Below are 27,126 nucleotides of genomic sequence, written 5' to 3'. Positions count from 1 at the left end.
GCAGTCCCCGCCTGGCAGCTGAGACCCCAGCTGCCTGTGGGTGCTTCCAACAGAGCAGTCTTGTTGGCTAAGCCTCTTTTAGGATCAAAAGCAAGTAGCTCGAGCTCTCTGAGGCTGGAAGGGCTGTGGAGAGACATGCAGAGCGACCAGGTCCCTCTGCTCAGTGCTGTTTGCAGAGCAGAGATGGGGCTCTGGGGGCTGGAGTTGTAGGAACCTCCCAGCAGGAGGTGGTTTGAAACAGGACTTCTTCTGCGATGACTCCTAGAAGCATAATGTCTGTGCCTTGGTGTGTATAACAGTCACTGATGGTGTTCCCTCTCTGTTTGCAATGTGCCAGAGCTGGGACTGCCCTGGGCAACAGAGTACTTCCCCGCCAGGAGATGCCACGTCGTCTTTCAGGGTGGGTTTGGGATGTTCTACCTCCCCCCACATGGCGACATTAAAGCCAACATCTGGTGCAACTGGACCATCTGGGCAGGCCCCCAGAAGCACGTTGTCATCTATGTCCAGGGGTTTCAGGGGAGCGAAGGCTGCGGTAAGAATCAGGACAAGATGATTTTCCAGGGTGTCCTCTCAAGTGTGGAAACCAAAGTCGTGTACGCCTGTCACAACCGAGGTACTCTGATCTTTGCTACGCGAGCCACTGTGGTCCATGTGTTATTTCTGTCCGGGGGTGGCTCCCTAAGCAGTGAATACAAACATTTTAAGGGACAGTATTATGTATTTGGAGACTATGAAGCTGCGGGTTCTTCAAATGAAACTATAGTTCCTGGAGAGCCTGTTCAGGAGAGCTGGAGGACAGCAGTAACAAAAGGCTTCCTGCCCACGCTGAGAGCTTCTCTGAGCCCATCAGCTCTGCCTCCTGCAGACAGGTTCAAGCCTGAGTTCATAAGCTCAGATGAAAAAGACCAACACCTTCCTGATCTTGCAGAAGATGCCCAGCCTGGCGCTAGCCTGGGCCTGCATGGTGAGCTGCAGGATGGAACCAAGATCGAAAGGAGCCTTCAGGATGGTGGCACCAAGGGGGAAGAATCTGACAACATGGTGGCTCCAGCCAGAGGCGATGCTGGGCGTGAAGCTGAGCAACCCCCCTTGGAGGCTGCGAAGGGGGATGTACGGCTGGTATCTGCTCTGGTCACTGTAGCCCCACGTAGCTCACCTGGTGTCCCATCTTCAGAGACGCCCAGCAGTACTGCAGGCCTCTCTGACTCCTCTAGCCTGGGACAGGCCAGTGGCACCCTGGCAGCAGAGGTGGTCACCACACATCGCCTGCCAATGCTGGAAAAGCCACCGCTAAACACAAGTACAGGACCTTCTCCTCTCTATCCCTCTCCTGGTGTGACTGCTGGAGGCATGGTGTCACCACAGGAAAGACACGAAGACCTCTTTGGTAAGGCATTTTGTGGGTTATTTGTGGCCAAACTGATCCACAACATTGGCCAGTGTCCATTTCCAGAGAAGGAGCACTCTTGAGAGGTTTTTATTGTATGTTGTAGATTCATCTGTTCCCTTCCACTGGTCCATGTGGTAGCACTCCTGACTCTTACCATGTCGAAGGAAGGTGGAACTGGGGAAGACACAGGGTTATCTGCTGTATCATAGGCATCTATGGGATGATGCTCCCAGCTGTTAGAGCAGTCTGAGCTCCAGAATTTAGAGGGAGGAGGGGGAAAATGACACTCATCCCCCATTAAAGTTTAGGAGTTGATAGTAGACTGCTTTCTATTCCCCCTTGCCAGTAGGCAGAGGTCAGCAGCCTGACTCTTCTCCTTGCTCTGACAGATCTGGATTCTGTTCTGGCATCCCTGGGGAACGGTACAGCACTGCAATCCCCGCACCACCCAGGCGGTAAGTGATGCAAAAACTTCAGGCAGGTCTTAAAGCACTGCCTAAGTCCGGTGTGCTGGCTGGTGCTGTGCATGGGCATTGTCTGCTCGTGAAACTCTGAGAGGAGTGCAGGGTGCTTCTCACCAGTGGCCATTTGGACAGCATTTTGCACTCACTCTGAAGAAACCCGAGTTCACATGCTGAAGCTGGCATAAATGCAGGGTGGCTGGAGTTCCAGCATTACTTGTTGGCTCTTTAAAGTTTATTTTTTTCTAAGGTAAATGAGTGGATTCTATCCTCACTTTCTCAAATACACTCACATGGGTGTCTCAGGACTACCTGGTTTTGAAGTCTGCAGGAGCCTTGCTCCTCAGACTGGGGAGAACAGCACAAGCTGCCTATGGGAGCAGGAGCTAAGCACAGAACCAGGCTTGGATGGCACAGCAAGCCCCAGAAACAGCTTGCAAAAAGGAATCAATGCAGAAGGGGGCTGTGCTTTGAATAGGAGAAATATTGCTGAATAAATAGGCTTTAAACAACAGACTCTGGCAAGTCTGTGCTAGCCTGGATTCAGCCAGACCACAGCTGTTTATCTAAGCTGATCCCAAACAGAGATGGGTGAGAGAGGAGGCTTTTAGGCTACTGCAATTTACAGAGATAGCTTTGGGAAAGATGATTGCTGAGGAAGTTTGAAAGCAATCAAATGCATGTTAATGCTTTGTGTGCTCTTTGCTCAAAGATCAATTCCGGGATTCAGTACAGGGCATTAGTTGAGGTTAGCCTTGACCTGTTCATCCACAGCTTGTTCTACCTGATGCACAGCATCTGGAAACACCCATGTGGCACTAGGATGAGGACGTTTTTGTGTAGCTGTTGTGCCATTGCCATTATCTGGGGCTAGCTCAGTTTAGGAGCCTGTTTGTTGACTAAAACATGCTCAGATCTTATGTCTTCTGGTAGATGTGCTGTTTGAAGTAACTACTGAAATCAAGCACAAGGAGTGGATCTCTCTTCGTGGAAGTGAGCTCAGAAAAGATCTTATCGAATCCCTTAAGAACCGCGTAAGTCTGGGCATGGGGATGGAAAATCAAATGTTATGTCCCAAATGCTCAGCTACTGGAGGTCATGTGCTCTTCACCCCAGGGATTTTTTTGCCAATGCCATGTGATGAGCTGGCATTTGAGTTGCTTGTGCTGGTCACCAGCTGAGGCCAATGCTGATGCCCTGGCAGGGTGCCTGGCTGCAGTGGCTGGCATCAGCTGCTGCAGCCATCACAAGACAGCAGGAAAGCACTGCAGAGACAGGGATGCAACCAACCAAGGGTTGTAACTTGCTTCTAGAAATGGGGCAGCTTCAAGTCAGAGCCCAGGAGGGGCAAGACTTGCATGATTCCAAGTCTTCACCTGATCTTGCCTTCTGGGACTGTAGTGTGTGTAGGGTTCAGCCTGCTTCCTGCTCTAGAAAGCTGGATGGCAGCCACTCCATCCACCCCCTGGTTAGTGCCCAAATGCTTACCTGGGGTTACCGTTGCCCTTCCCAAATCACCTTGTGTGCTTGGAGTTGAGCTGAAGCTAGGCAGATGGGTGCCATTAGCAGTATCCTAGGCAAAAGGCTCAGAGCATGAGGCAATGGGACACTTAATGTGTCCTGAGAGGTTTGTGAAGGGTAAGAGCAAGAGGGGAGGGAGGACTGGGAAAAGAAATCTTGATGCCATATCTCTGCCCACCAAATGTTGAATCATCACTGTTCACTCTTGTTTGCAGATTCAGCAGAACCTGAAACTCTCTGCCAACAGAGTCAATGAGATAAAGTTAAAGCAAGTCAGAAGGTAGGGTTATTGGTGTGCCACCCACTCGGCAGGCACCTCTGTAACCTGTGGTGCTCCTCATTCTCCTCCAGCAAAGCCGTCTCTTGCCACAAACTCACTGCAAGAGCCTGAAGCACCATGACTCTGTGCTAAAGAGTGGAAGGCTTGAATTTCATGGCAGGGCCTGACGGTGATGCTTTCCTCCTGCCTCACCCTGGGCTCTCCCTGCCTTCAGGACGACCAATGCCAGCCTGCTGCTCACCTTCTGGCTGCACCTGAAGCCCCAGGAGAGAAATGTGTCCTTGCTCCTGCACTCCCAGCTGGAAGAGCTGCTGGGCGCCTCAGTGGGAGTGGAGAAGCTGCAGCTGGTCTCGCTGCTAGTGGAAGGTAGTTGTCTTGGGCTGGCAGCAGAGCCCTTGTGTGCCCAGCCTGGTGTGACTCACGGCACCTATTCCCTGTCAGATGTGAATGAGTGCAGCTTGGGAGTCACTCTGTGTGGGGAGGAGGCAGAGTGCTTCAACGGTGTGGGCACCTACTTGTGCCGCTGCAAGAAGGGCTATGAGGACCGTTCTCCCATGAAGTCTGGCACGCTGTGCGTTCGTGCTCCCACATCAGGTAGGAGTCACAGTAGCGCTCTTCTGCTCTGCTTTCTTCTGCATCTCTTTGTGCTCCTGGGTTGGGGAGGGAGGGTGTATGATCGTGTGTGCAGAGATGGTGTGAATGTACTGCAGGGATGAGCAAGTCACTTGTGCAGCATCTTCAGTAGTTGTTCGCTCTTCAGAGGGCTCCTACGTATCAGCTCGTGCCATGTGTAACCTTGACTGAGGTCCAACCAGCTGTGCCTTTGCTATCGGGTGTTTACATCTGATGCATAAAAACAGCACTGCTGCTGGCATAGTGGCTTTAGGAGTGGGAAGAATAGATAATATCCTGGCCAGGCAATTCCCAGCTGGATGTTCTTGTAGGCAAAAGAATGCTTCCTGCCCTGGCTTTAGGAGCATCTCTTTAGGAGTTGCTTGTGGACCAGAGAACTATGCAGTCCTCTCAAACTGAAGTCAGGTATTGAAGCCAGAGAGGTGAGCCTTGTACTTGAAGGACAAACTGTCTTTACCTCTTCCCATGCGGGCTGTAAAGGCATCAGTTTTCAGAGGGGAGCCTAGACAGGCATCCAAGGGGTGACCTCACATCAGTTAACTGTGTCAGGTTGAAATATTGTTGCTTGCTGGGTTTAATTAAGTGAGCCACCTCCCACAGGCTCCTGAAAGCTTTACTGAGCTTTACCAAACCCTCTTTGGCAGTGGGTGGAAGCTGTCAGTGAACCCCTTGTGCCCTGGGACCAGTGGGTGGATGCAGCAGCCAGTGCCTGAACCTGGTGTTTATGCTGCTAATTGCTGATGACAGCTGAGGTGTTTGGTGGTTGTGCTCTGTTTATGGGCTGCATTGGTACTTCTAAATATGACCTCCCTATTAGGGTTAGCCTCTCTCCTCCCTCTTTGCTGTTTTTCCTGCAGCAGGGTTAAAATTAGGCATGCATGAGCCTTTATTCCCCCAGATCTTCTGCATCTCCTCATGTTGGCTGCTTGGAGCTTCAAGCAGAGTGTGGTCAAGGGTGATCTAGCGGTTACCTCTGCTACAGTGCAGTGATCAGTAAGCTTGGTCACTGCTGGGGCTGCCCTGTGATCAATCTCCTGTCACACTGCAGGACTTGGCAAGAAGGATGGTGATGTTCCCAGTGTTTACCCTAGCGCTCCTCAAACAAATTGAGCACAAGGCTGACCAGATGGCATGTGGTGCTTAACTGTAATCAGGGCTGACTGATCCCATCTTACAGTGTAATAGGGCCTCCCAGCCTGAAGTACACCAGTATTCTGCAGTACCCACTTAAAACACTGCTACTCTACCAAAACTCCTCCTCATCCCTGCAAAACTGGAAGCGGCTTCAAGATGAATGTGAGCTCACAGCCAAATTACTTTCCTCTTCCATCCTCTCAGCTCCAAATTCACTAACCATTTATGTAGTCTAAGCCTATCCAGATCAGTTAAGTATTGCATTATATTAATGTATTTCATAAATGCAACTTTATCGCTGGGGTGAAGGAGAAGGACCCTTGGGGTTTGCAGGGGGATGGCAGCAGGCTGCCCAGCCTCCATGCAGCCACACATGATTTCAGTGATGGCTCTGCTGGGAAACCAGCACATCCTCATGGTCTAAATATCAATTTGGGACAGGGTTTTGGGAGGGATGTTCTGCTCTGGAAGCAGCGGTGAGGTTTTTTTGGGGATGGTGGCCCCACCGGAGGTGCACCTGCAGCTCCAGGCCCAACCCCTGAGGCTGTGGGACCTTCTCTGTCAGGGATGGGCTTCCTGCTCCGACATGGTGACATCCTGGTGGGGGCGGCCATCATGGCCTGCCTGGCAATGCTGGTGGCCGCTGCAGCCATGTGTGGGGCAAAATGCTGGGGACAGCGCCCCAGGAGGGACCTGGGGCCTGAGGAGCCACCGGAGAGGCCTGCGGAGGAGCCGGTGATGGAGCTGTGGGACCTGGAGGACTGCCTGCGCCTCGACCCCTTCCAGCTGAAGCTGCGAGCCAGGCCCCCGGAGTGGCTGTGGGGGGCCCGGGCCCACCCTGGGCAAGCTTACCGTGTCTTCCTGGAGCAGTCCCCCCCGCTCTAGGAGAGCCCTGAAATGCTGCTAGCCACCATCACCTCTGCTGTTGGTCCTGTCTTCCTCGGCTGCGTGGCCCCTCCTTGTGTCTCTTATGGACAAACACCTCTCTCACAGTTGTCTTCGTCTTGTCGTTTATGGCTTTTAAATGCTTGCTCTGCTTTGGAAGTGAAGAGCTTGCTCACAGCACTCTGTCCTCTCCCACATTCCCTCCTTGAGATTTGTGCAGACGCGCCAGTACATGAAAAAATAAATGCTTATTTTTTTAAGAAAAAAATAAGAAATAAGGTGTTTTGCTACTTAATTTAAGGAATTAATTAGTCTTGCACCTCTGCTCCCTACCTGTCAGGCAGAGCTCTGTAGGAAACCAGGACAAGACTGAAGCAATGACAAACTTCTCAGCTTCTTGCACTGGGGGTGAGAAACATGCTAGGACTCGACTGTAAGGTTTTGGCGAGTTTTCTGGCCTTTACAAGACAAGCAACGGGGACAACACTTTTTGTGCTTTTATGAATCCTGGTTGCTGAAAAGCCACTTGAAAACAGCAACACCCAGCACCTCATCCTCCTAGATGGCAATAAAGCGCAGTTGTGTCCCCAAGTCTGGGCTTGTGACTTCTCTATCTTTGTTTCGTTTTTATTTACTGATTTTATTTCTTAAATTCGAATAACCTTGCTTCTCTGCGGGAAGGCATGTCAATGGTGTGGTGGCATATGTCCCACTGGAGGGCACTGTCCGCCACTGAAAGCCTAGCACGGGCTGCTCTGCCGGGCTGGCCCTGTGCAGGGGCTGCCAGATGTGGGGCACAGCTGGAGGGGGCTGCTCCCTGCTGCAGCTCCAGGAAGATGTTTGCGTGTGTGCCCTCTGAGAACAGCCTCACCCCAGTTATTTGGTGCTGATGGGGCTCCTGCCTACAGAACAGACTCCCTAGCCCCAGCTGGCATCGGTGCTGTCCAGGTTTGGGTACCAGGTGCAAACAGACCTCCCCAGAACGTCCCAGTTGTTGCTTGGGTTGCCTGACTTGTGCCTATCAGCTCTTACAGAGCATTTTCTATGTGTGGTTTTCGAAGTATGTTGCAGATAGCAGGGATTTGATTGTGAGTGTCTCTGTAGGAGGCAGATAAGCATGTGTAATTTTCCATCATAAAGAGAAGGAAGCCATTAGCGGGTCTGTATTTTTGTGGAGTGTGGTTGTTTCTTCGACGAGGTCAAACAACAAAGCGAGGGCTAAAATAATACTGTCCTCGTTGCTGGGAAACAAACTTTTTCAGCACACATAGAATTGGACAGTAAATGTTATGAAAAACGCAACTCTGTCTCTTCTGCCATCTATCTGCCTTGTAGCCTTGGGCTGAGTCCCTCCTGGAGCTCATCCTCTACAAAATTAGAGCCAAAGCAGGATTTGGCCGGGCACCCTCTCCCCTTTTTTCCCCTTGGCTCCATGAAGGGGGCCCTGCAGGTACCTGTCCTCCTCCATCCATGGGCATGGAGCCCAGGGGAAAAACTCCCCATGCAGGGCATTACTGGGGCATCCAGCATAAGGTAGTCACTGTTCAAGCCCCTTGACATCCTGGCTCAAGGTGAGCCTTTTTTATTTTGGTTGTAAGATACGTATGGTGTGATGGATATGAATTGTTTAAAAAAATAAAATAAAATCTGATCCGTGCTCCATTTTTTCCTAGCCACGTCTGTAGTAGCTGCATGGTTAACAGGCAGATCGCAAAGAATTATGTTACTGCAGAGCACAGCTGGGACTTCTGGCAGCTCCGTGCTACGAGGAATTATCATCTCCCCCTTAATGGCTCGTCCCCACTCTAACATAACGGCTGGGAAGCGTGTCCCCAGCGGTAGCACAGTGCACCAGGGTGATGATAAACCCGAGGATGGGGCTGGTACCAGGATGGCGCGTGGGGAGCACAGACCCATCGGTGCATGGTGAGAGGAGGAGGAGGCACAAGGGGGGAATGGCTGCGTACTGCAGGAGGGACAGGATCGAGGGAGATGGTCTGCGTGCTACAGCTGGATGGAGCAGCTCCCAGGTGGAGGTTTGGAGGCTGGGGTCTCCCGGGGAATGAGGACAAGGAGCAAAGTTCTGCCTGCCTCTGCTTCGCCCAGCGCGCTGCTCAGCTTGCCCTTAAACCCAGGAATAATTAGTGCTGTGGGGAAAGTCCCCAGCATTTAATCTACCCACCCCATCCTATTCCCATACGCATCTTCAATTCACACTGGAAGCCACTGAGGGAAACCCTGCAGTGCCTGTGTGTGAGCGAGTAATGGATGGCTGGGAAGGATCTGGCTTCCAAGAGCTCATGGTCTGAGGCGAGGGCGCGTGCCGGCTTCAGCCCCCAACTTTTTGAGGAGCTCTGCCCCTTGCAATTTGCAGGCAAGGCTCCCAATGGGTGCTCTTTCAGGACAGCCTGTGCCCTCTATTGCAGTATTTTGGAGAAATGTTAGGCTTTTATTGGAAGCATCTGTGGTGCACGTGTGCAAAACAGCAGGATTTCGATCCAAACACCAAGCCCATCACGAGCAGTAGGTGTTACTGTTTTCCTGCTACAAACATCAGCTGCTTTCTATCCCAAAGAAGGTTGCTTTTTATTTTCCACCGAGGCCAAAAGAGCTGCATGCAGTCCCCCTTTGCCTTACGGGCTGCCGGCTGGCTGCAGGACAGTCTGCCCCAGGGCTGCATCCCTCTCCTCGCCTGCTCTCCTGAGTTGCACTGAGAGGGGTCGACTTCTTTCCCTGCTGCAGGTCAGTGTCTTGGCACCTGTTCTTCCAAAATCTTTCTCATCTGCCACAGAGTGAATTAATAGACAATAAAATGAGGCAAAAAGTGAATCTTCTGGGTCTGTAAATCTGAATTCTTGCATTGCAGGCTGAGATTGACTGGAAGCTATTCTGCTTCTGACATCCAAAATGGATTTGTCATCTCTCTGTGCAGCATTCAGCTCGTTCGCAGCCCTGGGCCATATGAAATGACACACTCTGTGGATTTATGGGCTATGAGGCATGATTTTTTTTTGCAGCAGGAATCATTCCCACATGCATTATCGTTGAGCTATTGCAGTGCGTGCAGAGATTTGGGAGAGCCTGTGATTAACTTGGAAGCTGGGATTGTCCTGTGGGGGAGCATCAGCCGATGTCAGCTGATTTTTTATTATTTTGCTTTAATTTATTAAAGAGAGTCACCGAGCTCTGGTTGAAATCATTCTCCCAAAATGCTTCAAGTTAATATGCTTCCCTGGGTTTTGAAACAGGCAGGGAAAGCCTTGCCTAGCTGCAGAGCACTGGCATCAGATACAAATCACAGAGCTAGGGGAGAAGACGTGGAGGCACTTCCCTGTGGGAGACCTCTCACCCTATCCGTTGCCATCTGCCTCCCCAGAAAAACAAGAAAGAACGTGAAACATCTCACTGAACATGTGGTGGCCATGGCTGGCACCTCGGTGAAAGCAAAAAATAATGAGAACCACTGCAAAGGGACGTTTTGTTGGACACATGGGCTGGGCATATCTTGGAGGAGGTGGAAAGGCTCCAACACTGCGGGCTCACAGCGAGTTGCCTCTGCTTGCATTGCAGAAGATAGAAGCAGAAACAAAGGCTGAAACCCAAGAGAAATGGCAAAATGGCTTCAGCTTATTGCTGTTTTTCAAAAACGAATCCAGTTGTGGGACTGGGAAGCCGATGGAAATGATTTCGGTTTAGAGAGACCCTTGGATAAAAAGCTTCGGGATCAGTGTGACTTCAAGAGCAAAGAAATAAAAGGCTGTGGGAGTGTTATATATCCTATGGCTTGTCTCATGATGCAGGAATGAGGGTACACTCCCTGAAAGGGAGGCTCTGAGTTACCCCAAATCTCCCCAGTTCGGCTGGAGCCGTTCTGCTGGAGCAGGTGCAGGTCGGGCCCTGCAGCACGGGCAAACACACGGGCACTGCAGGCTGGGAAAGCCCCTGGCTTGTATCCACCTCTGGGCAGAGAAACGAAGCCTGCTCAGCTGTAAAAAAAAAAAAAAGATGGTGGTTTTCTTCTACAGCATATAACGGTCTAAAAGCCTCTTCCTCCCTTTCCTATGCCTTCAGCAGCACGTGCTCCCCACCCTGCCCTGCGGCTATCACGATGCAGCACACGGGAGTTTGATTTCTTCGTTAGCGCTGCTGCCACGCACCCAGTTATTACCTGCAGATGTATGTGTGCAAGCAAGGGCTCTGCTGGGATGCAGCAGAGGAGCACTGTCTAAACAGCGAGATTTCCTGGAAGGAGGCAGCGCACACTGCGAATTGGGTCCGTTCCCAGAGCATCTTAACTTGCAAGTGATTAGCTGTTAATTATTATGCTATAAATTACTTAATAAATGAGTATTCTTCACAGCACCTATTGTACCCCACGACATCTGCTCAGCTGTGTGAAATACACATAATTACTGGCGCAGAGATGTAATTATAGCTCTTCCTCCACATTCTTGCACAGCCGCCAGCCATGCTGTGGGTGCTGGGTCCTGCAGGATGCGCGGGCGATGTGCAGGCAGTGCCACCTTGTCCCCACATCCAGAAGTCCTCCCAGGTGCTTTGGAGTGACTCCACCACAAGGAACCTTCTTCTTACTAATACAATCCTACCAAAATGGCTTTAAGAGCATCCTAAGGGTAACATTAAGCTTTTAAGTTAGCTTAAAAAAAATAAAAGTCCTGCTAAACATTCTGGCTTTATCCTGTTTTTTACAATGTTTTTGCTTAAATAAAAGCTGTAATAATTACAACTACAGGGAAGAGCATGTTCTGCTGCCAGGGTACTTCAGTTCAAGAAGTTTTTCTAGTGACCTAACTTTGTTTACGGCCCTGAAGAGGGAGAGGTGGAGTCTCTCAACTTAGATCATCAAAATATTTGTGCGTTTTGGACCTGCCCTTGAAATTATTCAGATTAACTGTAGCTTGACTTGGTACGGGTATTTGAGCTCGCATTTTTCCTCCAGTTCTTGTCGGTCTGTCTTGTGGTAGTTGGCTGTGGGACTGTGTAATCATGGGTTTGGATGTATTCAGCTATTTTATTTTATTTATTATTTTGGGACACGCAGTGATCTAGGCATGCTCAGAAGAGGAAGGAGCAGGGATGGAGAATGAAGCAGGAAAACATCTGCATGTGGCTGAATGTTAAATCAGTGCAGTAGCTTAAACGTATTGAAGAGGTTTTCTAACATACGGAGCCTAAGTGGCTCTCTTCAGGGCTGGCTGCACACGTGAAGATTTGTTGCACGAGAGATGTGGCTGATAATGTTAACTGTAGTGGGATTCTGGTCTTAGCTTCTACAATAAGACTCCACGATCACCATGATGATGTGCAATCTTATTCTCAGATTTCCATGTTCCCAGACCTTGTCGCACTCTCCTCCTTTCCCTGCCGCGAGGGGCAATGGTACTGCAGCACAGTTTGCAGTATCACGACTTCTTTGCACTCCGGAGACAACACCTGTTTGGATCATGGGAAAGACCTGACACGGTTCCAAAGGTACAGCCTGGCAGTGTTTGACGTGGTCAGATTTTAGTTTTCGAAGGCAATATTTGACACTTTCTGAAAATTAAAGATGCTGGCTTCCCACTTATAATGTGACAAACCAGAAACTTTTCAAAAGCACTTTTTGCTGGTAGCTCTGTTTGCTAGATGATGCACTGCTTTACAGGCTGGGTCTGCTTGCTCCTGATTTCTCCTAGCCATAGAGGAGGAGGAAAATAATCCCTTTTCTATCCTAACTGGCTGGTGGTGAGCTAAGCTACGCACACTGACTCTCCCCATTGACAGGTTTGGATGCAGACTGCTTATTTTTTTTCCATTTTCAGGAGAATGAAGGCGCCTGAGATAGAGGGTTTAGGTGACTTGGGAAGCCTCAGCAGTGAATTAAAGCCCAATCCACTGAAACTGTGAGTGCTTGCTCTCCTGCTACAGCTTCTTCATACATTGCAAAGGATCAGGAAGCTATCAACGAGGATAATGAGCACTAGATATTACAACAGGGATTTCTTACATTGCTAGCAAGAGAAAAAGCTGGACTGCCCCTCTGCTGGCAGAAAACAGAATAGAAGATATTTCCAGCAATTTTTTTTCTTCCAAAAGGGTCCAGGCAACAGCATCCATGTAAGTGCACGTTGTTGACAGTGAGACCGATGCTTCTGGTTTTGTTAGAGCAAACAAGACCCTGAGAATGGTCCTGAACACAGCTCTGAAAAGCACTGCTCATGTCTAACACACCAAAATCATGCAGAACTGATAGCAGGACAAACTCGGTGTTTGGCAGCCTACCTCTATTAAACGGGTGCTAAATAACAGTGCCATCACTGCACAGCTGCTCGCATGCCAGCGTGGGCACCCGAGCTGAGGCACCGAACCAGCTGCACATGCTTGTTCTTCAGATGAACAGCACTGGGTTTTCTGCAGGGCCGAGCCACGTGTGCCTGGAAAAGTGCCTCATTCTCCTATCGGTGTAAAAATTAGGGAAACGGTGTATTCTGGATACCTTTCACGTGGGATGGTGATCTGATGGTATAAAATGGGAAACGCGGCATCACGCAGGGCATGCGGCGAGCAGAGCCAGCTTGAAAGTCTTTGGGCATTCAGGGGAGAAGGGTCCGCCAGCCTTCAGACCCACACTGGCACTCGCTCACTGCCTGATTCCAGAAGTGCTAACAAAGCAGTAAAGTGGCTCAAAGCACTACGCAATTTTTCTAGACTTCTTGATTCTCTAAGCGTGAAGAAGCAGAAATTATTTGTTGTTTAATCATTTGTTCAGCAGGGCAATAGGCAGAGATCTTACCTGGAAGAGATGCTGAGAAGCATGGTCTTTCTGTTCTAGTTAGGAAGTGTGGCTATGGATTTTTTTTTCCCCAGGAAAATACCCTCTCTCTCTTTTCTCCCTGAAAGGTTTAGCATTTTTTTATTTTTTTTTTTCATTTTTTTTAAAAATTATTTTTTTAAAGCTTGAAACAGAGCAGTATCAATTTCTGAGTGTCTGGACTTCTGAAAAAAAATAAAACAGTGCAAACACCTTTTGAGGATGAAGAGATTCCAGTTGATACTGTTTGAGGTCACTGGTTTTCTGTAGGTGTCATGAGAGATGAGTTGTACTTCCCCAGGGTGCTGGGGTTGGAGGAAGACACCTGATTTCTCACTCAAGTGGGACGATATACGTCCTCAGCGCTGCTTGCTCTGGTTTTGCTTTTGTTTTGGGACATGTTCGGCGGTAGCATGAAGGAAGGTGGAATGCAGAGGTCCCGCTCAAGCTCCTGTCACAGCTGGTGACCGCGCAGGGCCAGAATATTAGCAACTGGCTGCCAGCCAGCACTAAAAATTCAAGCTGCTGGCTGCCTGATTAACTGCCAGCAATACAGCCTCGGCAGCCTACAGCAGTGGCAGCTGGCCATATGGTGAAATTAAAAACACAAACATAATCCTTCCCTGGGTCCCCACCGAGGGTCCATCTTTCTGTCAGAGGTTTAATATCAGTTAATGTCCCTATTGACAGGGCAGCAGCACCAATGGTCACAAAGCTGCCCTGTGCTGGGGACTGACTTTGGGGTGGGAGGAATGACCGCTCAAACACGGAAGGTGGGAACCCGCTGTCCGGGGAGCAAGGGGTACATACTGCTGCTCTCTTGCCTTTCTGGATCAGCACCAGCCTTTTGCAACATATAATTCAAGCTGTACAGACAAATGAGAATGTGGGCAAATGTGGTGCAGGGAATGTTTAGGACTGAACCAAATTATTCGTTCAGTGCATCTTAAACAATCCCTTGCAGACTATTCCTCGGTTATTTTTCTTTCCCAATCTCTGCTTATCACTGTAATATTTCATGCCTCATGCTTCTGAAAAAAAATAAATAAATCAATATTCAAGAACAAAGTAATCCAGAGCTTTCCTTCATTTCGGTCTTTTGTATCCTAGGGCGGTTTTAACTCAATAACCGAGTTTTTATTGTGTCACATTTCACTGTTGCTGACTGTGACCAGCCTGCCTAATCCTTTTGCTGCTGCCTTATCAGGATTTTTGTAATTCATTGTTTGTCCATTTTATTTTCCTGGCTTTTAGAGCTTTTTGATTTTTTCCACACACCCCAGGTCTAGGAAATTTGTGGCCGCCCTCTGCGCTTGCTCAGTCTGAGAGGTGGTCACATACAAAGGCAGGCAGGTATCTAACCCTGAGAGCCCGATTTAAGCAGCTGGGATTGCATTCTCTCCAACTGGGGAAGAGGAAAAATTCAATATTCTCCAAACTCAGCAACCTGGAAATGTTTCCATTACTGGTGGCAGTGGTGAAAGAGCAGGGAACCTCTGCGTGGTGCCATCTCCCTGCATGTGTTCAGCCGGTACGCCGTTGCAGATATGCAGCATGCTAACCGTGCAAACCCCACCACACACCCAGAAGTGGGGGTCACGGCGATCCTAACAGGATGGTGCCTCTTTGTTTAGAGAAATACAGCTTGCACAGCACCGTCACTCTGCTACTAGGATGCTAACACATGAAAGCAAGTGTCTTTGTAGAAGCAGCGTGTTGCTTCTGCTATCTGTCAGCCAAAGCAGCTCTATCAAAATAACTGGACAAGCTGTGATTTATTTTTGGCAGATTAAATCACTGAGTTCTGAATAAATGACTGATTATTTAATAATCCCTCTTGCTGGCTAGAAGTTAATGTGTGTATGTAGTGGGAAGTGTTCACCTGCTTGCTTGTTACTCTAGTACAAGACTGTATATGTTGTGTAGAGGTGGAAAGAGGGAATTGTTTTTCTATTTGAAGGTGACACACATTTTCAGGCACAGTGTACTAGCCTTTTAAGGACTAACACAAGACTCCTTTCTTGTGGTGTGATTGGTTTAAAAATATAAATTGAAAGGAAATCATTGTCAGATGGCACAACCGAGTAGTGTTTCTTTGTGGTGGGACACATCAGCTGAGCATACTTACTCCCATCATATGCCCCTCAACGCGGCAGACTGGAGTGGTTCACCAGGACAGTCCCCTGGTGCCCTTGTATGTGGGGCACGAGGAGACATCTGCTAAAGCCCCAAAATTACACCCAGGGTATCCCACACAGCTGTCTCCATTCAACCCACTAACTCTGATTTTTGAGTTCTTTTAATCAGGGTTGCAAGACACTCCTGAAGTTGTTCCCAGCTGGGGTGAAGACTGAGACTCTTTAACCCTTCTTCCTTGGTGTTATAAAGCTTGTTCTTCTGGAGATAGCTTTCCAAGGTGGTGTAATTTTTCTCAGGAGTTATGTTCTTAGGTGAAGGCTGTTGCACCAGGAATGTAGCTTTGTCTTGGCTGACCAATGCTAGCAACTTTTAAAGGTATTTTTTGAAGGACATGGTGACCTTGACATTTTTCTATCGTTGCTGTCTCTATTCAGTGAGCTTAGCTGTGCTTTAGGACACCCCAAGCTGTTGTTGCTGTATTCAGAATATGGTGGAAGCCTAACTAAGGTGCATGTATGAATTGTCTACTACGTACTGAGGATTTTTCTACTCTGATAATTCTGGGAAGTTTTTATAGGCTGCTGGAGTGGCTTGGGTGATGTTAGGAAGATCCTTGGCAATGCACTTTTTTTTTTTTCCTTTTTTACTGATTGGTTTTTGTTGTCTTCCTAACCATGCTGAGTCATGTGAAAAAATGAGTGACCTTTAGGTTTTCTGGGACTTGAATTTGAAAGTAAAGGTATTGTTCAAAGGGATGTTGTCTTGTCAGTTCCAGCACTTCTGGTAAGCTTTCATTTTCAAACTGACGTGTTATCAAAAACATAATTCAAACCTGGAATCCTTCGCAGTTCAAACAGGAGATCAACCATCTTGTCGATCCAGAATCGTGCATATTGGTCACGAGCTGTAGGTTCCTCTTTAAGCAACTGAGGACCAGTAGCTGCATGGGATAGGAGAGGCTGTTTGAAGCTCCAGCCTGCCACAAGCTCTCTCCGTGCAGAGTAATGTGAATTAAATCAATCCCCCCAGCGTTAGCAGTATGAGTGACTGGGAGTAAGTGTATGTGATGTTCTTCTCACCTTAAAGACTTCAGCTGAAAGCATGGTTTGAATAAACTGAGAAGATGGTAATCAATGGCTCAAGCATTTTTGTGTGAATTTTTGACTTGGAAGTTGCATGGCTCTATCAAAGGTGAATAAAGAAGGGCCTTTTCTATCCCTTAAAGAACAACAGTGGTTTCTTTCACAGACTGTGGGAACTCCTTCCCTAACACTGCATGCTCAAGGCAGCTCTTAAGGACGTCAGGAATACTTCCGAATTTCACTGGGGAAGCCATAGGTCTTAGTGTGATCATGTTTGCAGCTGTCTGCCAGCCTTGTTCTGTCATTCCCTATGGGTTCCCTGTTGTGCTCGTGTCTCCTGGCTAGTATGTGCTTCCCAAGAATGGTATCTTTATTACTTTCAAACCTTGGATCGTATGGAAAATGTTTCTTTGTAACAAGGTGCATAAGTTGCATTTATATAATGAATGTGGAACTGTATCCTGTAAGCTGCTGCTTAACTGGTGAAATAATGTGTTTCCTCTGAATCCCTGTAAGATTTCAAGCCAGTAACTCAGCACACTTATTTCCTTCTAATAAATCCTCTGCTCTTTCAGTGGCATCTATCATCAACATAGTAATTTTCCCTCAGCGTTACACTTCTTGAACCTATTTATTCTGTCATAGTTTTTTTTCTTGTTCTTATCAGTTGACCCTTATATACAGCTTTGCCTGCCTCCTGCAGAAGACCTCTCTATTATCTTTGCTTTATTTGAAGCACTGAACAAAGTCCTTTTTAATTGCTGCTGTCTGATCTTTGTCCTAGAGAAGCAAAATTAGTTCTTTCAAAATAAATGATCTCTGGAGCCTTACCCAGCTATCAAACATGACTATTGACTGACTACCTTATCAGACCATGTAATGGTGCAGATTCTACTAGCTTCATTAACTATTTAAAGATTAACACAAACTCTATTCTAGTTTATAAGAGACAAAGACGAGAGTGAAGTGTATGATCTCACTCTTCTGGATACAAATCTTCCAGCAATCTGTAAGAGTAAATTGTTGGTATAGGAAGGTTAATGCTGCACCCCTTCTTCCATAAATTGTCTGTCTTTATCAAATTTGTCCCTTCTCTCGTGTCTGCCATATCAGATTGGCCTAAGTGAGGTATATAAGTGAATCCTCTTCCAAATTTAATTTCACCTTCTCGGAAGCCCAGATACTAGTTAAAAAAAAAAAAAAATCCTTTAATAAAAGTCTATTTCTGACAAGGAATGAATGCTGACTTCAGATTTTAACAACTCAGCAACTACACCCTTGAATACAAAATACTCCATCAAATTGATCAGAAATCTAAAAATAGCATTTTAAGGTAATATGCCTGTTCTTCACTTTTCTTCTTTGGTTAAAGGAAGTAGAGATTTCATTTCAAACTGGCTGTTGACCTTTCCTAACAATTAACTTGGTAAAATAACTGTGGGGTTGAGTTCTGTATGTAGACTTCTGCTGTTCAAAGGTATTGCTTATGAAGGGAAAGCTATTGATAGCTATCAGGTGATGAGATGCACCCAGTGGTCCTGAGGGAACTGGTGGATGTAGTTGCGAGGCTCTTATTATATTTAAGAAGACATGGCAGTCCAATGAAAATCCCACTGACTGGAAGAGGAGAAACAACCTCCATTTTTTTTAAAAAGGGAAAGGAAGAGCCAGGGAACTACAGGCCAGTCAGTCTCAGCTCTGTGCCTGGCAAGAGCATGGAGCAGATTGTCCTCAAAACTATGCTACGGCACATGGAAAATAAGGAGGTGACTGGTGACAGCCAACATGATTTCACTAAGGGCAGGCTGTGCTGGACAAATCCGTTGCCCTTCTACAATGGGGTTAAAGCACTGGTGGATAGGGGAAGAGCTACTGACATCATCTACCCGGACTAGTGCAAAGCATTCGACACTGTCCCCCATGACATCCGTGTCTCTAAATTGGAGAGACATGGACTGCTCGGTGGGTAAGGAATTGCCCGGCTGGCCACACTCAAAGAGTTGTGGTCGACTGCTCAATGTCCAAGTAGAGATCGGTGACGAGTGGTGTTCCTCAGGGGGTCAATACTGGGACTGGTGCTGTTTAACATCTTTGTGGGTGACATGGACAGTGAGATCAAGTGCACCCTCAGCAAGTTTGCTGATGACACCAAGCTGTGTGGTGCGGTTGATGTGCTGGAGGGAAGTGATGATGCTTGTTTGAAGTCTCACCAGTTCCTGCCAAACTTAGCAAATGGTGAGAAAGTCCTAGTGCAATTCTGCATTTGTTGTTCTGTCTTCCTGGAGCACTACTGTAATTTTCTCCTGTCTCTGGGTATGTGAGGAGTGGGGAAACTCATGGGAAAAAATGCAGCTGTAGACTGTGAATGTAAGTTTCTAAGTACTTGCAGGCTTTCTTCATAATTAAATGTTCAAAATGGTAATGATGAAATGACTACCAGGTCTGGTATGAAACCTGAGCAGAGGCAGTCCAGAGATCCTGGACTCGTCAATATCGTTGCTGAAGCTTCACATCCCAGGCTGGTTTCTACCTTTTAGCATTTCCAGGCAACTCTTATTTCTAACAGTGCTTCTCTGAATGCTGTTCTCTGTATCCACTTCATCAATATTCTGTCTGTCTCTCCAGCAAAGAGGCGTGTATCCCTGTATCTTTGGCTCCTGATAATTGTCCTACATGGCAATTTGATCTTCCAGGCCTATGGTTTCCTTATCACTAAAGCAAGGATTTTGAATCGCGTCTCACAGCCTTAAGCCTGGAGGCCACTTCCTTGTTGTCAGTATTGGTGTATCGTTAACTTTTTTTTTTTCAGTCCTTATCATGTTGTATGTGATGTATTTGGTGTCAAAAACATTCCCAACCATTACACTCTTATCTTACAACAGAGTTTAACATTTAAAACTTTTTAAGGTGATAGAGGGAAGAAAACCAAAGAATGTGGCATTCCCTAGTTCAGGCAAGAGATTAGATTACTACAGGTACATTCTGTCTCTTCAGAGCTTAGTTTACTGTACCATTTCCGTGTACCTCCCTGGTAATACCCGCCCTGTCCCACAGTGGGTTTTTAATAAGGGGAACAGGCAAGCTACGTGCAGGGCGGGAGGGATGGCAATTGCCCTAGAATTTCTTCCGAGCTGTTCGATGCTTGTGCTGTTAATGAGATCAAGGGCAGGTTTGGAGGTGCACGTAAGAAAAAGATGCTGACTTGACTCCCTATGTTCCCTTCAACAAATTATTGGAAGGCATTGCAAGCTAGCAGGGCTCAACTACCATATTGTATTTTGTTAACCTGTATTTCTGTAACAGCCGGGTTTCCTTAGTGGTGGAGGTGAGCTCCTTGGAGGTCTACCCTCCATCCTCCGCCAGAAAGGGCAGCCTGCGGTATTAGACCCATTGCACTGGGCCAGGAAGAGGCTGTATGGCTACAGAGGCACTAAGACATCTGAGCTATGCTCCACAATTACAGGAGAAAAAAGGTTTTTGATATTTCTGTTTGGCCTGTCAGGACCCATTATGCTGTGATCTGTTACTGTAATGGATCCTACCAAGCTTCTCCTGTACCTCATCAGCCCTGGCCTTGGCGCTGTGCAGCAGTGTAGCTGATAGGAACTGTTTCACATTTTTATATTGCATCAGTTACAAATGTTTTTACAAGGGGTTTCTAATGCTGCAAAACCGTTTTTCAAATGATCTAACTTAAGCCTCAATTTCTCTCTTGCAGATTTTAGATGATGGGCTTCAAATGTTTTACATTAACATTACATTTAATTAAGAAAGAGATTCTTAGAGACTCTCATAGAGGAATTCTCTTTTTCTGCACAATAGCTAATTCTGTTGTTGGCAGTAGTCATGGTTTGTTTAAAAGCAAACGAGTATGTGCTTTGATAATATATGCTTCCCAATAACAAAATGGGGGGGGGGAGAAAATTCAGTAGAATTGAGTTCACTCATCCAGTGAAGAACACCATTCACTCATACATTGAAAACCAAATATGTGAAACAAAGATAAATGCCTTCTTTTTGCTATAGGTTCTTTGAGCTTTTAACATCCATCAGCTTTAAGCATACTGTGCCTTTTTCACGTAAGACTTCTTTACCTTACTTTGAGCAGTCTGGATGTTTGTGCCAGCTCCAAAAAACTGAATACTCTTGCCCAACTGAAAACTCAAAGGATTCATATAAAAATGTATTTTACTTCTAATTTTCCTCCCTCATTGACAAGAAAAACTAACACTGAGCTATTACTGAAACTGAACAAGATAGTCCAGACATTAATACAAACAGGAATGAGAGGACCTTGGTATATGTCCTGGCTTGCAAGAAACATGCTCTGCCTTCAGTGATACAAACCAATTTTTTTAATGGCTATAATTTTGCTACTGCTGACTTATTGGATCTCCTGTGTGAGAAAATTGCACCATTCATTTTGAATGGCTTGATAGTTAAAACCCTAGCTAAGCCAAAGAAGAGGAGTGTAGGAGTTCTGAGCAGAGAACACTTCATAAACTCCATTCCTAGTTGATTAGTTAGGAATTCCTAGTGCTGGAATGATCTTCAAGACCACCTCAAACTCTAGTTTTTGCTTACTGTCTCATCACTGGCATCCCTACTGTTCTTTCTGGGACTTGAGTTTTCCCTATGTTCTTATTCATTTTTTCCTTAACTGCAATACTAGACTTTGAACACCCACAAAACCTGGAAGAATAGAGAGAAAATTGCTGTCAATCCAAACGTGTATAAAGGATTTATTGTAAACAAAATATTTCTGTGCAAACAGTTAGGAAAATAGTCTTCTGTTCTTTAGAAATGGCACATGACTTTTTAAAATGTCAAAGCCACCAAACCTACTCTGTAGGTACTTCATGCAGTAACAGAGCACAGATGAATTGGTCCACTCAGCAAGCAATGATTTTTTTTTTTTTCTTGCAGTGTGGACCTCAGCTCTGAGGTTTAATGTTGGCTCTTATGCAAGACCTATTTTTTTAATGCCCCTGAAGTAGGAAGATTAATAATGACCCAACGAAACAAAACCAGAGCTGTAGCAGCATGAGGACTGCCTCTGTTGGCTTCTTAGGTCCTTGGTGTGTGATCCCCAGCCAGCATTGGTCATGTGAAGCTCCTCAGCATGGGCCCCCACCAGCCCTGGACACTGTACTCTCTTCTTAACTCAGGCTGTAAAACTCATGCCCAGGGTGTTCCTCTAGCCTGTCAAATTCATTAAGGCGGAAGTGAGTTGCCAGTTTGTTCACCATTCTCTTCAGGGTGACAAAGGCTGCAATGACTTGGAAGATTAGGAAGAGGGCAAAGATGATATTGACAGATCTTTCCAGTGGCAGAATTTTCAAACCTTCGTTAAATAGCAAGAAGAGAATTATAGGTAACTGCAGGAGGAGAGTCAGGAGCCAAAACCCAGCCAGCTCAGGGACCTATAACAGGGAGATAACACCTTTTAAAAACTGGCAGTTGGAGATGGAAAAAATACAAAACCACTTATTTTTAATCTTCTAAAACACAGGAAATAATGTGAAATGGCAAAGTGAGGTGGCTTAACATTTCCATATACCACGTTTTTAACAGTACTTGTATTTTCTGAAAAACAGTTTTGGGGAGTGAGAGGGGTCCCCTCTGAGGGTGAACTTGGAATCCACAAAAGTTAATGCAAGCTGGTGCCAAGGTAATACAAGATGCAAGCTGTAAATCAGAAATAACTTCAACTTAAAATCTCTTGAATGAACTGCCATGCCATTTTATTTATGTTCAACTGCAGAAAGCTCTCCTGCACAAAATAAAATGTATGTGTAGTAACATACCTTCTCCTGCAGATTGCCCATGTATCCCAGGTACAGTCGAATGCCCTCTATTAGGGAGGCTAGGATCATGACTGTGACCAGAATGAACTTGTAGTAATCTGACAGGACTGGATACTAGAGGGAAGAAGAGAGTAAAAGTTTCTGCCATGTTGTGTCATAACATGTCATCTGTGGTTAAATGAAGAAACTGTATGCTACTGTAAGTTTACAGTGTTGTATTGGCTTTCAAATACTCTTGAGCCTCCAGTTTCAAGCAAATCCCAAATAAACCTACTTAACTTCTAATGTCAGTGAGCACCATCTCTGTATGGGGAGGTGCTTGATCAGAAACATTACACTTACAGACAACTACTTTCCTTTAGAACTTACCTTCAGCTGGAGCATGACAACGCTGCTGAGCCACCAAAATGGGAAAAAATAAACGTTGAAATAGAGGGACATCTGTAGTGGTAAACTGGAAACTATTTCATTATCTGTAGATAAACAGAAGCTTTTATCACTCCTAGTTTGTACCATAGTTCAGACAGAAAGATTGTTCCATCTTAGCTTCAAGCAAGAGCATTAACACCTTTCTCCATCAAGTTAAATGTTAAAGGTTTTCACATATCAAGAAGAAAAACTACCCTATCTTAGGCTACACTATTTTCTGGAATCTAAGGTAACTTCCAGTACACAGGATACAGAAATTTTATTGCTTAATCGTAAATTCAAGCTGTGTGTCTGATTGTGGAGTAAGCCATAAGCTACCACCTAATCAATCTGACTGATAGGCTTAGCTCAAGTATTGCTGTATACTGATACTGCAGAAATATTAGGTGGTAATTTTATTGCTGTTCTTAAGAGAATGGTCAAAGTTGAAATGAGTACACACTGGATTATCCTTGTTTTGTACATGATCTTCCTGTGTAGGGACTTAATGCTAGAGAGCAGGCTTGCAAGAAACCTGTAATGCTTTTAGTTCTTAAGAACTTCAAATACATATCAAATGAAAACTTATTCAAGACTGTATCAACACGTTTTGTTCTCTTCAGTGTAGAGAACAGTAAATATTGAACTCTGCAGGCTGTAAATTCTATATTTACCATTTAATTATAGATCTAAAAGATTAGACTGAAAACAAGGAAAAATATAAATGGGCATTCCAAGGGAATTGTTCATTTTTAATGGGTGAGGTTTTATTGTCATAGTCAACTGATATTGCAACCCATTTACTTCCATTACCAGCAGTCCCATTTTTCACATTTTCCCCGAACGTAGACACGTTTCCTCACTTGATAAGTGAAGCTAAGCTCTAACTAAGAAGCACTAACTAAAAACTAAACAAGTTTAGATAGTATTTGTTGTGACCTATTGATTTGTATTCAAGACTTCTGTCTGTCTGCTACAATGACAATATTCAATTGAAACTCAGACTGACAGCTATACTTCTTTGCTTCCAGACTCAGAACCACCTCTCTTCTGACATTACTGTCTCATTCCGTATCTTCCGGCCATTTTCATACCTGTCTTTGTTCCATCTCAGTCTGGCATCCCTGTTTCCAGTCCAGCAACATGCAGCCTGGTACAGTCTGTTCCAGAAGTCTTTATGACAGTTGCAGAAGTATTCATGGTAGCTACTAGACTAGGTGGGAACGGATGAGGATTTGGGAGCAGAACTAGGACAGACCTTAAGGGTAGGGTGTGAGGGGCAGGAATTTGTTATACTGAAATAGAAAGTGTAAGACAACCAATATCCTTGTTTAATAATCCCATTTTTAAGCATCAGCACTTTGCCACAATCTACAAATGAATGAAAATCTATAGGTATTTCAGTTTCACTATCTACCTAAATTTGTCCTAGCTGTCCTAATGAATCAGTCTCTCAGCCTCAAAACTAATGTAGTAATAGTTGATTTTGGAGGGCACTGAGGTAGAATTCCAAAACTGTTTTATTTTTCAACAAACAAAAAAACCCCAAGACCATCCAATTACAAGTCACTATGTAACTACATAATATGCAATGGATGAACATTTAATAGTTCATAATGCTATTCAAAAACAGAAGCCAAGAGCTCTAATTTCAATTGCAATGATGATGTTTGAAGTACATTAAAGGTTTCATCAATGCAACAGTGGTATTTGTAACTTCTGCTCAAGTTTTAAAATTGTCTTTTCAATGAATGCTTAGCAATACAAGACAATTCTAATTCATTTTCTATTCCTAATTTAACTCGTACTTATTTTCTGGAATTGTTTTAAAAAAAAAAGGAAATGCAAGACTATTGCAATGGCCAATTCTTTCATGCTAGGTCAACTCACTGAAGTATATATGCGTAAGCTTAAGATTTGAAATCCTGATCTGTAAGAAACTAACTGTATGTTTGCTGTTGCTTTCCATGGGCTGAATACGCAGGCAGGAGTTTTCGTAAAAGGAAACTGAAAAGAAATGACTAAAATAGTCATTTTCTCACTTCACATTCAATCACTTTCTCGGAGCCTAGAAAAATATGTTGTTTGATAAATGAAATGATTTCGTAACCAGTGTGAGCAGTACAGCTACACTGGCATAACTACACAAAGAAAGTGACTTTTTGATTAATTGTATCACCTAGGAACTGATTTATCAGTTAAATGTTTGTATGTTAACTTCTATGAACATTACCTTCCTACATTGACAGTAGCCATGAAAATAAACTGTCTCTCCAAAGGTATGAAAAAGGGGCATGTTATCCTGTAGGTTTCACTGGCAACGTGGTGAATAGTTATTAGTCCTTACGGCAGACTTGGGAAAAGAAAGAAAGCTGATACTTTGAGATTTTGCTATCTAACTGTAACTTGGTGTACCTCGTCAAGCTTTTGAGTATCTTGTGTCCAAACTGTGCAGAAATACTGACCTTAAACCAGTAACTCAGTTCTTTTTTGTTCTCGTTCCCTATAAATCATTTTTCCTTTTTATTTTGGAGGTCTGAGTATCTGGTGTGTGAGTAACAATGGATTTTACCTGTAGTATTTCACACAAACCCTCTTCCAGTGCTGTAAAGATGGGTATAAACTATCCTGTACAACTGACTTTAAAACATCCTGTTGAATATTCTCTGTGTCCAGGAAACCAGTCCTAAGCCTACAACACTACAGCATGGTAAGTGCAGCGTGATACTGAAACTGTGCTTGCTCTACTCCAGAAACTATTCACTAAGCCACACTACACTACTGGCGGCGAAACCAGACCTCGTGTACAGGGCATCTCCACTTTTCACCAGCGTTGCCCAGGCTTGGAGGAGGGCGGTGGGGTTTCCCTCCAAGCCGGGTCCGGCAGCTCCGCCATCCCACCCCCACCCACTTTTTGGGGTCGAGTCGGCTTCCTCTCATCGCCCACAGCCGCCCCAACGGCCACCAGGAGACGCTTGGCACCGCCATCTTGGTTGCTGGCAAGCGCTCCCCGCCCCGCCCCCCCCGCCCCCCGGTTGCCCCCGCCGCCATGTTTGTTGCGGGCGGGCCGATTACCTGCACGGTCGCCGGGGAGCGGCGGGCCGGCGCCGCGGCTGTCGGTGAAGACGGTGCGGCTGAAGGAGCCCAGCCGCCGCCTCAGCGGCTCGGGCAGCGACATGTTGCGAGGCAGCGACTTGTCGTGGTTCCTCCGTCGCCGTGGCGACGGGGCGGGGGTGCGCAGGCGCGGTGGGGGCCACCGCGCTCCCGCTGAGGGGCTGGGACGAGAGAATGTGGGGAGCTGGTGGAGCTGTGCTGTTGCTAGAAGTGAACGTCCATGAGGCTCGTTTTGTGATAGAATCACAGAGTCATTAGGGTTGGAAAAGACCTTCAAGATCATTGGCCCAACCATCACCCTACTACCGATATCGCCCACTAAACCATGTCCCTAAGCACCACGTCCAGCCTTTCCTTGAACACCCCCAGGGACGGTGACTCCACCACCTCCCTGGGCAACCCGTCCCAATGCCTGACTGCTCTTTCTGAGAAGAAACATCTCCTCATTTCCAAACTGAACCTCCCCTGGTGCAGCTTGAGGCCGTTCTCTCTAGTCCTATCACTAGTTACCTGTGAGAAGATGATGACCCTCAGCTGTCCACAAAATGTCCTCTCCTTGAGGGTGCCTCTCTGTGTCACTATTAAAAGCAGCGGTGCAGTCAGCGCAGACTTTTTATTCCAGTTAGGTTTTGTCCCTTATGGGATGCCCTCTCAGCATTAAGAAAAACTGTTAACATGAAAACAAGTTCTGCTTGTTCCTGCTTTAGAAAACACGGTCACTTTGTGTCTGAACCCTAAAAATGAGGTAGTCTGTTCACCAGGTTTTTCGGCTTCCCTTAGGGCCTGATTCTGTCTGAGGAGAAAGGATGTGCGCAGGAAGTTATTTTCCTCATGACCAGAATGAAAGAACAGCTTGTGCCCTTTACTACAAGGATTGGTAACAATTGTGGTTTTACTGAACATAATATGACACGTCAACTCCCATTCCATCTCCTAAATCCTTTCCCCGTCTCCTCTCTCCTTTCCCCAAATTGTATTTAGCTACTTCCCTGGGTGATCGTTCTCTAGTATGACTTTCCAAACTCAATTATCTCTGACTAAATAATTTAAAGCCTAGTTTAAATTTAATTTCTTTCTATCCCACTGGGAGAACTACAGAGGAAGATAGCTAAACAAGCATGAGTTCTGAGAAATCCATTTGGCTATCGAGCTGATGAACGATGTGATATTGACAACAGATACTTCTCCAAGAGTTCTCCAAACACGTGTATGGCAGCAGGAATCTGCACAATAAATAAATAAATAAACTGGCCGTGACAGCCTTCAGAAGAGACGAGGAGGAAGTGATTTTCAAATAATGGCAGCAGATTTGGAGAAGGAATTACAGATATCCCAGAATTTGAAGGGATGCTGTGCATGTCCCCTTAGAGGTGGGGAAGGCAGCAGGCTCTGCTGTGTAAGTGATTTTATAAAATAAAGCTTGAAGTGCAGGTGAGGCTTATCCCTATTTCATGGAAA

At 46.0% G+C, this 27,126-nt stretch overlaps 2 protein-coding genes across 4 annotated transcripts in view; one reads left to right on the top strand and one right to left on the bottom strand.

Moving 5' to 3' along the window:
- The window catches only part of LOC308191847 (uncharacterized protein), a 54,831-nt gene that overhangs the window by 3,290 nt on the left and 24,415 nt on the right, over positions 1 to 27,126 (top strand). The window contains exons 5-11 of one of the 3 annotated variants that reach the window (XM_080584702.1): positions 338 to 1,390; positions 1,783 to 1,848; positions 2,788 to 2,888; positions 3,591 to 3,655; positions 3,870 to 4,021; positions 4,097 to 4,249; positions 5,988 to 6,975. In XM_080584702.1, coding sequence (XP_080440828.1) covers positions 338 to 1,390; positions 1,783 to 1,848; positions 2,788 to 2,888; positions 3,591 to 3,655; positions 3,870 to 4,021; positions 4,097 to 4,249; positions 5,988 to 6,307 — 1,910 coding nt within the window. In that variant the 3' untranslated portion in view covers positions 6,308 to 6,975. Of the gene's footprint in view, positions 1 to 337; positions 1,391 to 1,782; positions 1,849 to 2,787; positions 2,889 to 3,590; positions 3,656 to 3,869; positions 4,022 to 4,096; positions 4,250 to 5,336; positions 5,900 to 5,987; positions 6,976 to 27,126 lie in introns of those variants that run through there. The other 2 variants (XM_080584703.1, XR_013948311.1) reach the window with 2 other exon arrangements.
- TMEM17 (transmembrane protein 17) lies at positions 21,056 to 26,123 on the bottom strand. The gene is made up of 4 exons (XM_080584737.1): positions 25,630 to 26,123; positions 22,516 to 22,619; positions 22,147 to 22,260; positions 21,056 to 21,762 (listed from the first exon to the last, which is right to left on the bottom strand). Exons 1-4 carry the CDS (start codon positions 25,961 to 25,963, stop codon positions 21,499 to 21,501), a joined length of 816 nt encoding a protein of 271 aa, XP_080440863.1. The 5' UTR covers positions 25,964 to 26,123; the 3' UTR covers positions 21,056 to 21,498.

Source organism: Anser brachyrhynchus (assembly GCF_964034855.1).
Source record: "Anser brachyrhynchus genome assembly, chromosome: 3".
Taxonomy (NCBI): Eukaryota; Metazoa; Chordata; class Aves; order Anseriformes; family Anatidae; genus Anser; species Anser brachyrhynchus.
Note: the sequence above shows the minus strand (reverse complement) of the source record. Positions and strands in the feature narration are given on the sequence as shown.